At 51.0% G+C, this 12,166-nt stretch overlaps 1 protein-coding gene across 1 annotated transcript; it reads left to right on the plus strand.

The window, feature by feature from the left end:
• The first annotated feature begins 1,464 nt into the window (after positions 1–1,464).
• ACER1 (alkaline ceramidase 1) lies at positions 1,465–11,660 on the plus strand. The gene is made up of 6 exons (XM_009585646.1): positions 1,465–1,557; positions 7,949–8,063; positions 8,604–8,742; positions 9,831–9,968; positions 10,546–10,683; positions 11,492–11,660. The coding sequence occupies exons 1-6, from the start codon at positions 1,465–1,467 to the stop codon at positions 11,658–11,660; spliced, it is 792 nt and encodes a 263-aa protein (XP_009583941.1).
• Positions 11,661–12,166: the final 506 nt, after the last annotated feature.

Consider the following 12,166-nt stretch of genomic DNA (forward strand, 5'->3'; position numbering starts at 1 on the left):
CCTTTGAACTTCTTCTTGGGAAGAGAAGCAGAGGAAGCTGTGGTAGCTTCACACCACTGCACACCTACAGTAACTGCTGAACTCGGTGGTTGCTCAGCTGACACCGGTGTAAACAGGGACTTGACCGTTTCTCCACAAGAACATGATCAACTGATGAGTGGTTTTAAGATAAACTTCCCTTCTTTGCATTAGACAGCTGAAAGGATTTTCAAAGAAAAGAAAGCTCTGTTTTCCACGCCTTACTACCAGCGCCTCGGGAGCTCAGAGATGTTACTGAAGTGCTTGGTGTGACCCCGGTACCTGCTCATTCTGCAGAGCTAGAGAAGCACAGTCGGACGGCTTAGTTCAACACTGCATCCAGGGACTTAACTGCTTAGCTCCAGGGAATTTCTGTGGCTCTTGTTTACCAAATACCCAGCTGCTAGGGTTTGGATGGTGCTTCCAAACATCTCTAAGGTTGGCACCCATCTATCAGCTTCTAAACAGTGTCAAAGTCTCAAGGATCTGAAACAAAATATGCCAAATAGGAAACTTGGTCAGAACTTTTACTTTTTCAAATGAATAAAAGAGGGCTGAGAAATGATGCTCGTACTAAGGATAGGAAAATCTTTAGCATGGGGAAGAAAAACAGGCAAAAGGTTAGATTTTTTTTGGAATCCCACTTGTAACTGCAGCTTCTGTCACTGCCAGAGGCCAGGCTGGGGGACCTGGCAGTGGAGAGCCCATTCAAAGTGTGAAGCTCTGATGCCTTTCACTGGGAAACCGGGACAGGGCTTGCGTGGGAGCACATTCAAAGTGAAATCACTGCCACTGAAAAGACACCTCCCAATGCCTTTGCTCTGCGCCCCCAGGACTCCGGTAATACCCAGGGTCTGTGCTGGTGCTCCAGGGCTGAGCTTGCATAAGGTGAGCTCCAACCCTCAGGAAGATGCGACTAAGGAGAACAGAGCCAATGAGCAATAAACCCTGTGGAGTTGTCCACTCCCAAAAGGTAGCTCACAGCCCACAAAGTACAGGGAACTCCTCTTGGCAGAAAGATCTGAGTCATAAAGAAAGTGAAGAGAAGGGAGAAGACAGGGTGACAAGGACAGGGCTGAAATGGGGAAGCATCCTGTGGCAACGACGACCCCTGATGAGAGATGTTAACGCCGTGGATGGGGCTGTGGTGACCATTCCCCAGGCTCAGAGTTCAAGAACATTTCCTAGGCTGATTTGTCACTCCTGCATCATGGGGAGAGAGGAGGAAATATTCTGCAATATGATGCGTGCTGGGAAGAGGATGAGTCTTCCATAGGAGGGTAAGGATGCTGTGCTTGAGCAGGCTGGTGCAACGCAAGCACGTGCGTGTGCAAGGGGCAGGCAGGCAGAGTGCACTTCTCCCCTTTCCCTTTGGGTGTGCAGCACACCCCTTCCCCGGGTGCAAAACTAACCTGCTCCTCTCCCTTTTGCACAGGTGGCCCAACAATGCCGAGCATATTTTCCTACCAGAGCGCCGAAGTCGATTGGTGTGAAGGCAACTTTGAACGCTCGACGGTCATTGCGGAGTACTACAACACCGTGAGTGCGGGCGCATCCGAAGGGCAGGCTGGGGCGCAAAGGCAGCCGGCTCCAGGCACCCAGGAGCTGCTTTTAGGAGACAAGATGGGACAACCTTGTTTTCTCTCCTCCTGCTCACTCCTTTGAACTTCCTGGTGTTGGAGGGTGCTGGTATGGGGAACATTTTCTGAGCGTCAGGTAAATCATGGGACTTTTATTGCTTACAACAGCCAGTTGCTCACAAAACGAGCTGGGGTCAGGGGTACTTCTGGCACGTGTGGGGCTGAGTTCCCAGTGAGAAAACTCTGGCGGTGCTCCTTAGCCCAGACTTGTGAGATCCTGTTATACCAGTCCTGCAGCTCTCCTGCCAACTGGGCTAAGTCCCACACAGGGCTCATATATTCCAGCTAAATGTACAGGAGTGGCAAAATGAGAGACAGCACTTGCATGAACCGTGTCAGGCAGGTTGGGAATCTGGAACTCAAGACAGAGGAAAGCTGATGCATAAGCCAGTTTCACCTCCTATGATCCTTTATAATTCAGACTCCATCCAGCGCCATTCCCTTGAATTCAGTCTCCTGGCTTAAGCATGGCTAGAAGCACCCACATCTGGCTGCAGAGGACTTGGTAGATAACCCGTCTCTGCAAGTGTGTCCTTCTACCTCAGTGCAATTACAGGCTAGCAGGGGTGTGAGGCATGTGGATTTACAACCTTCCAAAGGCCTTGTTTACAACTTTTAGCAATTACTGTCTAACACTAGAAGTTCTTGTTCTCATGGAAATGTCTCTTCCTCTTTTTTTAAAGCATTTCCTGCTTTTAATAAATTGCCTATAATAACGATAATTCCCTCACTCAAGTCCTGCAGCTCCCAAGCTCTAATTGCCCAGCCAGGGTCTCAGAGGAGAGATTCTTGGGCTGTAAACAGTCACTTCTCTTTGAGACAGTTAACAAATAAAGATCTGCCAGTCCAGACCAAATCCTGCTTCCCTCTGGCATCCAACTGAATGTGTTGTGCTGTTGCCTGTTTACTGGCAGTGCATCCCTGTCAGATGGGCTCAGAGCTGCAGAGCAAGGCATAACTAGCAAGGAGGTACAGAAATCACTTATACTCACATCAGCATTTCAAATGCAGCTGGAGATGCCAAATGCCTCTGTGTTTTGGAGTGTCACTGGCAACACTGGAGAGGGGCGGATTTCCACAAAGAGCAGGAAGTCTGAAGGTTATGTTTTTAATCAAAATTCATTCTGGGAGATAAATTTGCCTAACCTCATAGTTTAGTACGTAGGCAGCATTTTTCAAATGTGTCTTTGGAGCTGAGACCCCATTTTCTCAAGGATCCTTATTTACATCCAGACTGTCAAAGTGGCTCAGGACCCTTAACACACCAAGAAGCATCTCAGGAGCTATCCAAAAGCACTTACGTGTCTAACTTCTCTGCAGCATACTGCAGTTGGTGTGGCCAGATGCATAACTGTCTTTCTTAGGACCCAAAGCCCTCTAATTCCCATAAAACATTAATTCTTAGCTGTCTAGGTCGCTCTGTGGCACAGGTTTCTAAATTATCTAGCTATTCCTGAAAATCTTACCCAGGTGCCTAGTTCTGGACTGAGGTCCCTACTAGCCACAGCCATGTCCTGTGTTTCCATACTATACCGCCTTCGAGGCACCGGGCTTGTCTGGATGAATTTGCACTAGGTAGGACTGAGACACAGCTTTCCTTCAGGGGAGCAAAACTTCTCCAACGCATGTTTCTGCACAGATGCAAACTAGTGCGATACCGAGGAACAGAGATGTGGGCAGAGCAACCCCTGCAGGATTTTTTCCAGTGATTAAACTAGTCCTTGTTCCTCTCTATGTGTGAACACAGGGCACCTCTTTCCTAGCAGAGAAAGAGCTTTTTTTGGTCCCTGTACTGATCTCCTTCTTGCCAGGCTCACTTTTACTAGTCCGCAGAGCTCAGCAGAGTGCCTGTGCAGGCAGAGGGTACCACTTCTGCAGTTTCTGTCTTAAGAGGTGATTCCCGTTTAGGGAAAGCAGCAGAGATCTAAACCTGCCTTGACAGCTGCCTGCATCAGGGCTGGCAGGTGATCTCCTGTCCAAACAAGGGGAGACAAAAGAGCAAACCCTCCTAAAAACTGCTGCTGTCTGAGCATCTGACAACAGCCCCAAAGACTGCACCGTGTTCAGGGCCAGACCTTGTAACCAAAAGCAGGCAGGAGCATCACTTACATGGGCATCACCCCTTCATCAGTCTGCACACGCTGGCTGGCATTGTCTGACTCTCACTCCTTTTGCAGCAGCTCCAGGGGAACCCTCTTCATGCTCTGGGCTCTCTCGCAGGATCAGGCTCCTTGTGATGTGCCCTAAAGGGGGGACTACAGAAATCGGACCAGACTGAGATCCCGAGCTATCCCTGCTGGTTAGCAGCATGTTGCAGATCCAGCTCAGGGCACTATCTCAGATGTGATCCTAACAGCCTGGATCTCCTTCTCTTCTCTCCTCCATTCATTTGTTCCCCATATTCAGATTGCTTCCTCCCTGTGGCAAGCTTTATGGGCCTTATCTCACTGGCCTGCCCTGAGATAATTATATCAATATTGACTTCAGTGTCAGTTTGCCAGAGTTTTAGACTAGCTGGGAATCCAGCCAGCTCCTACCCAAGGCCCCTGCACCACTACATCAGCAGGGCTTCCTAATGGAGCATCCTTTTTAACATCTTCTTCCCAACACTGCCCGGGGCTCCAGCAGGGTAGTTTTGTGCCAGCAGCAGAAATGCGCTGCTGAGAATTGCTCTGTGCCAGCCGCACTCTCTCTCAGGTCTGCTTGAGTTGGATGCTTTTTATTAGAAATAAGCATCAAGGGTATGAGCAAAGAATGTAAACAGTATCTTTAAGTACCTAATAATACATGGTAGCTCGTGATTGGATGCAGTTCAGCAACAAAGCGCTAACTATTTATAGTGACTCAGTGACCCAGAAATTTATTGTCTTCTGGCTGTTCGTAGGAGAACAGTGTTGTGCTACATGAGGGTCATCAGTCAGGGAATTGTCTTTCTACCCTCATTTCTTTCCTGAAATGACTGATTCAGGATGCTGGTAATGACACCCAAATCCTCAGCAGTCTCCCTGGCACAGCAGCAGGAGCTCTGACGCTGCCATATACCCAGAGCTCCCGGACACTTCATTGATTGGTGGAGATAAGCTAGGTGTAGGTGCAAATTACCTAGATATGCCCAGAGAAGCATCCGACACACTCACTTTCAGAGTGTGTCAGAGCTGTGGCGTGTGCCCCGGCCCTCCACACAGGCTCAGTAACCCCATGGCATCGCAGACACATCGCTTTCTCACTTGCCCAGAAAGTCCTGTGCAGGAGTACGGCAGCTCCTTGCCCGGCACTCTGCAAACACTAGACAAACAGCTGTTTCCTGCCCCAAAGCACTGGCGTGACATTGCGATGTCAGGACATGCAGCCTCATCTTCTGCTACACAGGTCTGGCTATTAGGAACTTGCTATACAGGTCTGGAGAGCCTCTGAGGTATTCACTTCGGTCTCTGGCCCTGTGGGCTCTTCTGTCAGCTAAAGCTGGTTCGCTGGCCTTTAAGTGAATGAATGCACTCCAATGAGTCTTGCAGAAATCTCCTTTCACTGCAGAAAATGCCTGTCTTGAGCAAGGACCGGCACATGCCTAGGCTGCTATTGCACCGCTGCTGTGCTCACAGAGCCAGGCAGAGCTCTGCAAACCAGCACCTCCTGTCCCAATCCATATCGGAGGCTTGTTCTCACCCTGTCATGGATGGAGGTTCTCTACAGGTCTCTCTCTCCATCTTAGGTTGCAAAGTGCCGAGTTGCACAAGCCCTGGGGCCTTACCCATGATCCTGCTAATGCACCAGGATTAGAGCCATGTTGCTGATCCCAGTCTTGCTTTTCTCCTAGTGAAAGAAGCAAATGCCAGCATAGGCAGGCTTGGCTTAGGCATCTGGAGCAATAACTCACACTTGTTAGGAAGTGGGACACTGCTGTGAGCTCACACAGTGGAAAACCACAGGGCTGAGTGACTCTCACAGGTCAAATCACACCTTGGCTCCGTCACCACTCTTTTATTTCCCTAGCACCCTGGGCAGAGGGAGCTGGTACCTCCTGGCCAGTATAACCCAGCTAGGTATAAGGAGAAGCCATGCGGGTGGGACTCAGCGTGAGCAGAGACTCTGGAAAAACTTTCTAATGAGAGTACTTGGGAGCAAAACCCTCCTAACCACATTTGAGACAGAGCTTGCCACTTCCTAAAGGGAAGATATAAGACAGCACTTACAAATCAGGGCTTGGATCCGACGAGCGTGTCCCCACAGATGAGGTTTTGTAACGGCTCTCCCCTAAGCTCTGAGTTTGGCTGCTCTGCAAGGAATCACTCTATCTTTTCGACCCTATTGGCACAGTTCCCTTGATTATCCCTCCCCTGATATCTGATCTTGCACATCTCATACTGAATTAATGAAGTGATAACATTGCTATCACATAACTAATGGCACTGTTGCAATGCCCACTGCAGCAGGGATTCAGACCTCTCTATACGCAATCTCAAAGTCCCGCATTTCTTCACTTTGATGTGCATGCTGGCACTTGCATGCTGTTGCCTTTTCTGCAAGCATTTTCTCTCTTCTTGCTATCCCTGCTTGTCTTCCAAAAGCCTCTTTAACCATTTCAGAGGAAAAGAAATGTTTGCAACACAGTTGTTACTTTAACTCACGGTTTAGTTTCTCGATCATTTCCGAACAGTTTGACCTCAAGTGTGCAAGGGGGACCAGCACTTCTCTTTTCATAGCTGGAATGGGAACAGGCCTGGATATGGCTCTAAGCACCTAGAGAAAACCAATACACGTGGCCTGAGAATTGCTGTTAATGGGAGCATCAACTTGTTTTGTGAAAGCCTTAGTGAAATTCAAGATTAATCTCCAGGTGTTAAAGGAATAGAGACCTTACATCAAGCGTGAATTATGTTTCCCTCTGGAATATGAGAGGGTGTGTTTCATATATATGACAACATCCCTGTGATTTGCAGCCCTGTTACCATAATCTTAGATCCCATTGGACATCACAAGCCAAGCGTCGATTTTGCAGTTTACCTGGTGCATGTAAGGGCTGCGGAGGGGTGAGACTCCAGCTGTGGAGGTCAGATTCCAGGCTTGGGGTCTGGGTCAGCATCTAGCTGGAAGATGAAAGGAAAAGGATTGTCAGGGTGAGATACAAGTCACCCTGGTGCCTTGCCAAATGGCATTTTAGCAGATGGCTCTGCCCTGCTCTTCCAAAGCCCCAAAGAGCTGTCTGGCAGGTAAAACGTGGCAACGCGGTCCCAACCTTTCATGAGCAAGAAAGATTTTCCCTGAGGAGGCTGTGTGCTTCCACTTGATATCCCCTTACTGAGTTTGAAAAATCAGGTGAAAAAGCCAAGGTAAGAACCCATAGAGGGTAAGGATGATTTCAAACTTCATTCCCCTGTAGCTGCAGGGTGAAGCAGGCCTGATCCAGCAGACAGGTCCAGGCTTTGGGCACTCGCTGCTCCTCCCCAGCTCCCACATTTTGCCCATCAGCATCTGCTGTTCCCTGAAGCACTGGCACCTTCAACTAGCCCAGGCAGCAGCAACAGGCTGAGCCCCAGTACCATCCCCTCCTCCCCAGACAAATCAAAGTCTGTCGATGAAGCAATTTTGCAGAGTTGGAAATCAGGGCAGAATAATTTCACTGCATTCATTTCCTAGGTATGTTTAAAGGAGGTTTATGACTTCGTGTAATTACTAGTGTCCAGAATACCTCTCCCCCTGAGGCCAGGTGGCTTTGCACATGACAGTACAGGATGTCACCTCAGTTCTGTTCCCACCTACCAACATCCTGCTTGTCCTGCTGCTCTCCACCGCACCCACTCCCAGTTGACAATGGTTTTCCTGACTGTGGCTTGCTGTGGTGGCCTAGCTCCTCACACCCACCCAGCCTCTCGCAGGGGGCTGCCTGCTGGCCGAAAGGGGCAGAAGCCATCCCGGGAGTTTTTGGCAGGCCTGGGTTGACAAAGAGAAGAGCTTTGGCAGCTTGCTTGAAGACACTGGGCAGCTGAAGCTAAACCATCACCCAGAAGGGGCACACCAGCTTATCCTGGGCTTGCTGGCCCCAGAGGTACCTGCAGGGAGAGCACAGATGTCTGCAGCCATTGCTGTCACAGCAATAGCTGTCCTTCCAGTTCCAGCCTCGCTTCTCAAGAAACGCCTCTGCCCTCTCCCTGTGCCAAGAGTAATACCTGCCTCCACTCGGTGCCTTCCACTAGAGATCAGTATCCTCTTTGCACATGGAGATACTAAGGCAATGGTGGGATGAGACTTGCCCAAGATCATGCAATAAGCTGAATGTGCCTCTTGTTTTTCAGATCAGCAATATAAGCTTCTTTGTCCTTTCTCCTGCCCTGCTCTACCTGAACCGGCAGTACCGTCAGCAGCGTGCCTTGCCCTTGTATTTCTTCTCTGGCCTGCTCTTCTGCGTAGGTGGGTGCCAAGGTTGTGAGAAGACCAGACAGGTCGCCAGAGTACTCGACTGTTCATTCATGATACCTTTGGCTTTGGAGGCTGATTCTTAGTGGCCAAAGCACAGGGGCAAGCTGGGGTGGAAAACCAAACGTCTGTTTCACCAAACTGGGAATGGGACGGCAGACATAGGAGTGTGACTAAGGGGCGTCAGTGTGCCACAGTGTTGCACGTTATCTCTGGGGCTGCTTTCTGGTTTGCCTTCTTCCAGTGCATCAGTATCCTGGCACCTGCTTTCCCTTCCCAGCCCTTTCCCCAGAGCTTCCCCATCCTCCCATGGCTGATCCGTGGCTCTCCGTCCAGACCCTTCCTGCTGGCTGTGGGTGCACAGCTTCCAGCCCAGTAAATCCCCAGGGTGCTGTGTGGACAGCAAAGCCAAAGTCCATGCCCTCCCCTTCAGGAACGGTGTGTCTTTAGGAATGGCTCCCAAGAACTTCCAGACCAGACGGGCTTGTGCGAGGATGGAGCTTTGCTGATGCAAGCTGTCCTTACTCCTTGCAGGTATCTTCTCCATGTACTTTCACATGACCCTGAGCTACGTGGGACAACTCTTAGATGAGCTCTCCATCCTCTGGACACTGGCCGTGGCATATTCCTTTTGGTACCCAAGGGTTTACTTCCCCAGGTGCATCAAGAGCAGGTGTGACTCACAGGGACATAGGGTTGCAGGCTCTGAGAGGAGGGCTGGGACATTGACATTGATGCGTGTGACCCACAGATCCACCCCCCAGCCCACAGCCAGCTCCCTTGCAAGGGGTCAGCATTGAGGTTACTGCAGTTTGCTTTGGGACCAGACCCTCCATCACTCAGTGGTGGATGTGCTGACAGAGGAAGAGTAAGAAAAAGAAACCCTCCCATGGGGAAGCGCTGTGCTGGGCTGCTGTCGACTGGAGCTGCTTGTCTTTGCGAAGCTGCAGAGGAAACTTTGCATGGAGAATTTCAAAATTCATTAGGAAATTAAATATTCCTGAGCACTGACATTCAATTACCCATGCTGTCAAACTCATAACATCCCCAGCCATCCACAGAGAGCTTTCCCTGAAGGCTGATGGGTTTTCCCATAGGACAAGCTGGTCAAAGTTAACACCCCACATTTCAAAGGTTGTTTGCAGGAGGGCTGACTGGGCTCAGCAGAAAGGATGGGGTTACTGGGTGAGCATGGATCAGCAGAAAGAGGAACCCAGCAGGGCTTTGCTCAAAGGATGGTCCCATCCTGGCAGGCTTGCTGGAGCTCTCTGAGCCAGCCCAGTTAGAAGCCTTGCAAAGGCCTGCTCCAAGTCTGCTCTTCCCATGCCAGAGGAGGTCACCAGGAGTTCACTGTGGAGACATGGTTGGGGGAGAGGGGAAGGGACTTGGGAAGGGATTTGCATGTGAAAGGCCCCTCTGAGCCCTATTGTTGTTCAGTCAGCCCAAATCTGCATGTTTGCACGGCTCAAGCCCCTGCCCGCCACTGCTAGGACTCCTGCTTTGCAGCCCTTCCCTGTGCAAAGCTCTCAATGCCTTTGCCTCTCAATGCTTGTCTCTGGCATCACCATGAAAGTGCACATATTATCTTCTGGGCTGTGTTCCCTGCTCTGTCGTGGACTATCTGGGGGACAGAGGCTGAGGTCAGCCATGTGCAAACAGACTGGAGGTGCTGGAGAAGGCAATGAGCAGGACCTCTCCCATCCTTATCCTTCCATACTGTGAACCTTGGGGGCACTGACACTCACTCCCAACTCTCTTTAGGAAGCATTTCATCTGGTTGAGTGGTGTCACCACCGTGATCAGTACCTTGATGTCCTTCATCAAACCAGCATTCAATGCCTACGTGCTCAACTGCATCGCCTTCCACCTGCTGTACCTGACATGGTGTGAGCTGAAAAAGTAAGGAGGGGGCTGAGAGGGGTTATCTGCAGGTCCATTGCACACTCCTGGCAGGCTCACACATGGCAGTGACTCTGTGCACAACAGTGAATGGAGCCTAAGACTTCATCAGCCACATGTTGGACTATCAGCTCTGCAAAGAACTGGGGCAGCCTGGGAGGGACCCAGGAAGAGGCACAGGCAGGACTGTGGGCAGTGGGCCATCTGGCCCAGGTGCCACACAGAATGGGGACAATCCATGGGACAAGTGCATCTTCTCCTCCCCAGCTGCCATCTCTGCGGCTCTTTCCCCTTTGTGGGGCATTTGGGAACCAGTGTGGGATTGGGAGAACCCCTCAGGATCTGCAGAGAAAGACAGGAGTGCCCTGGCATCTCCTACCATCATCAGATGCAGTCAGAAACCCCCTCTACAGAGCCACACTTTTCCAGTTCTGTGGTCTGATGAATACTCTCCAGAAGAAACTTGCTGGGTTTTGCTCTGTTGCATTAGCACTTGCAGACAGGAACCAGACCTCTTTAAAACTCTCTTTCCTTCCAACACGATACTCCACTCCCTCTCCCTCACTGTGTCTTCCAGGTGCAACGACAAAAGGGTTCACCGGGTGGCCACAGCCATGGTCGTGTGGTGGGCACTGGCCATCAGCAGCTGGATAAGCGACAGGTGGCTCTGTGGGCTCTGGCAGGCGATCAACTTCCCCTACTTCCACAGCTTCTGGTAAGGGCTCCAGCATAGAGGCAGGAACCCCAGCCCAAACATTTCAGGGGCTGAAGAGCCACAGCTAAGGAGAGATGGCAGCAGGGATGTGATACTCGACCAGGGAGCGGCCACATCTCTGCCCAACCCTCTTCCCCTTTCCTCTGTCGCTATTGATCCTGCTTCTCAACCTGGCCCCAGCCCAAGGATTTGGTCCTAATCACTGCTTAATATCCCTTACCTCCTCCGCACCAGCCAAATGGTGTTTTGCAAGTGAAATTGTTCTAAAAGTCCCTCCAGGTAAGCAGCTTGCTTTCAAAGGGCTGCATCTGCTCCCAGGAAGCTGCATGAAGTGCAATGTTCTTTGAGTTATTTTAATAGCCAAACCGAAAGACAGTGATTTGCTTGGGCAAGACATTTCAGTGCCTGGCCAAGTGTGGCTGTAAGAGCTGCACACAGCGCACATTCTCAGATTCATCCTCACAAATCACTGGGATGACTGGGACAGATACCCAGCACTGTCAGGCTAGGCCAGGCAAGGTGGAATGGGTGGTTTCGTTTGGGGCTTAAGTGCCCTATATCACCCCATCCCCTCTGCGCAAGGAATTGTCCCAGCCCCAGCTCACAGAGCTCTTCTAGGATTTCCCCATAGACACAAACCCTGCAGGACACGCACTCCCCGCAGCCCTTGTGCATCACGGGATTGGGACCTTTGCCTGCCGTTGCTGTACCCCTTGGTGGCAATGCCAGCCACACGCTGCTACAAGGTGCAGGAAGAACAGATGGAGTTACCCCTGTCCAACACATGTTTTTTTGGTTTCCTTGCCAGGCATGTGCTGATAGCCATGTCCCTCCTATACTGCTGCCCACTGGTCATCTACTTTGACGTCAACTACGAGATGCCATCGTTCAAGCCAAAGCTAGGATATTGGCCCAGCGACTCTTGGCCTGTCGTGGTGCCTTACGTTGCCCTGGAGCAACCCCACAAGCAGTGCTAGAGCCGGTGGCCCTCAGGCATCCCTCGGGCACGGGGTGCGTGATGCACACGTGTGCATCTGCATGGGGAACACCTCGGCTGTGCGCCTGTTCCTCGGACAAGGGCAATGTGGCTAGCGGATGGGGCAGGGGGCAGCTGAGGCCTCGTGATGCCGGGCATGAAGCAGGGTGGGAGCCCACAGGTGCCTTGGATGACTCTGCCCAGACTGGCGTCCGGGGAACCGAAGATCTCCTTCTCCAGCACACCCTCACTGAGAAGGGGAGGGAGACAGTGCTTCTTCTGTGTCTTCTGCATTAGTCAAGCGGTGGCACCCCTTGCTGACACAGGCATAGCGGAGAACACAGAAGCCAAACTGGTGACAGCTGGGTTTGTTGGGGCTGCTCTAACTATTATTATTAATTTTATTTATTGATATATGTGGTCTTGCTCAGGAGAGCTGTGCATTAAAGCTATGGACACTGACTTGCACTGAGCCCCTTTCTTTCCCCTGACTGCACCACATCCCCT

Source organism: Fulmarus glacialis, unplaced genomic scaffold, assembly GCF_000690835.1.
Source record: "Fulmarus glacialis isolate BGI_N327 unplaced genomic scaffold, ASM69083v1 scaffold32959, whole genome shotgun sequence".
NCBI lineage: Eukaryota > Metazoa > Chordata > Aves > Procellariiformes > Procellariidae > Fulmarus > Fulmarus glacialis.

What these genes read in the sequence shown, in the direction of transcription:
- ACER1 (XM_009585646.1), top strand. Translation starts at nt 1,465, where the DNA reads ATGCCGAGCATATTTTCCTACCAGAGCGCCGAAGTCGATTGGTGTGAA. An exon ending in TGGCCTGCTCTTCTGCGTAG is followed by an intron (nt 8,064 to 8,603) that starts GTGGGTGCCAAG and finishes TACTCCTTGCAG; the next exon opens with GTATCTTCTCCATGTACTTT. An exon ending in CCCTACTTCCACAGCTTCTG is followed by an intron (nt 10,684 to 11,491) that starts GTAAGGGCTCCA and finishes TTTCCTTGCCAG; the next exon opens with GCATGTGCTGATAGCCATGT.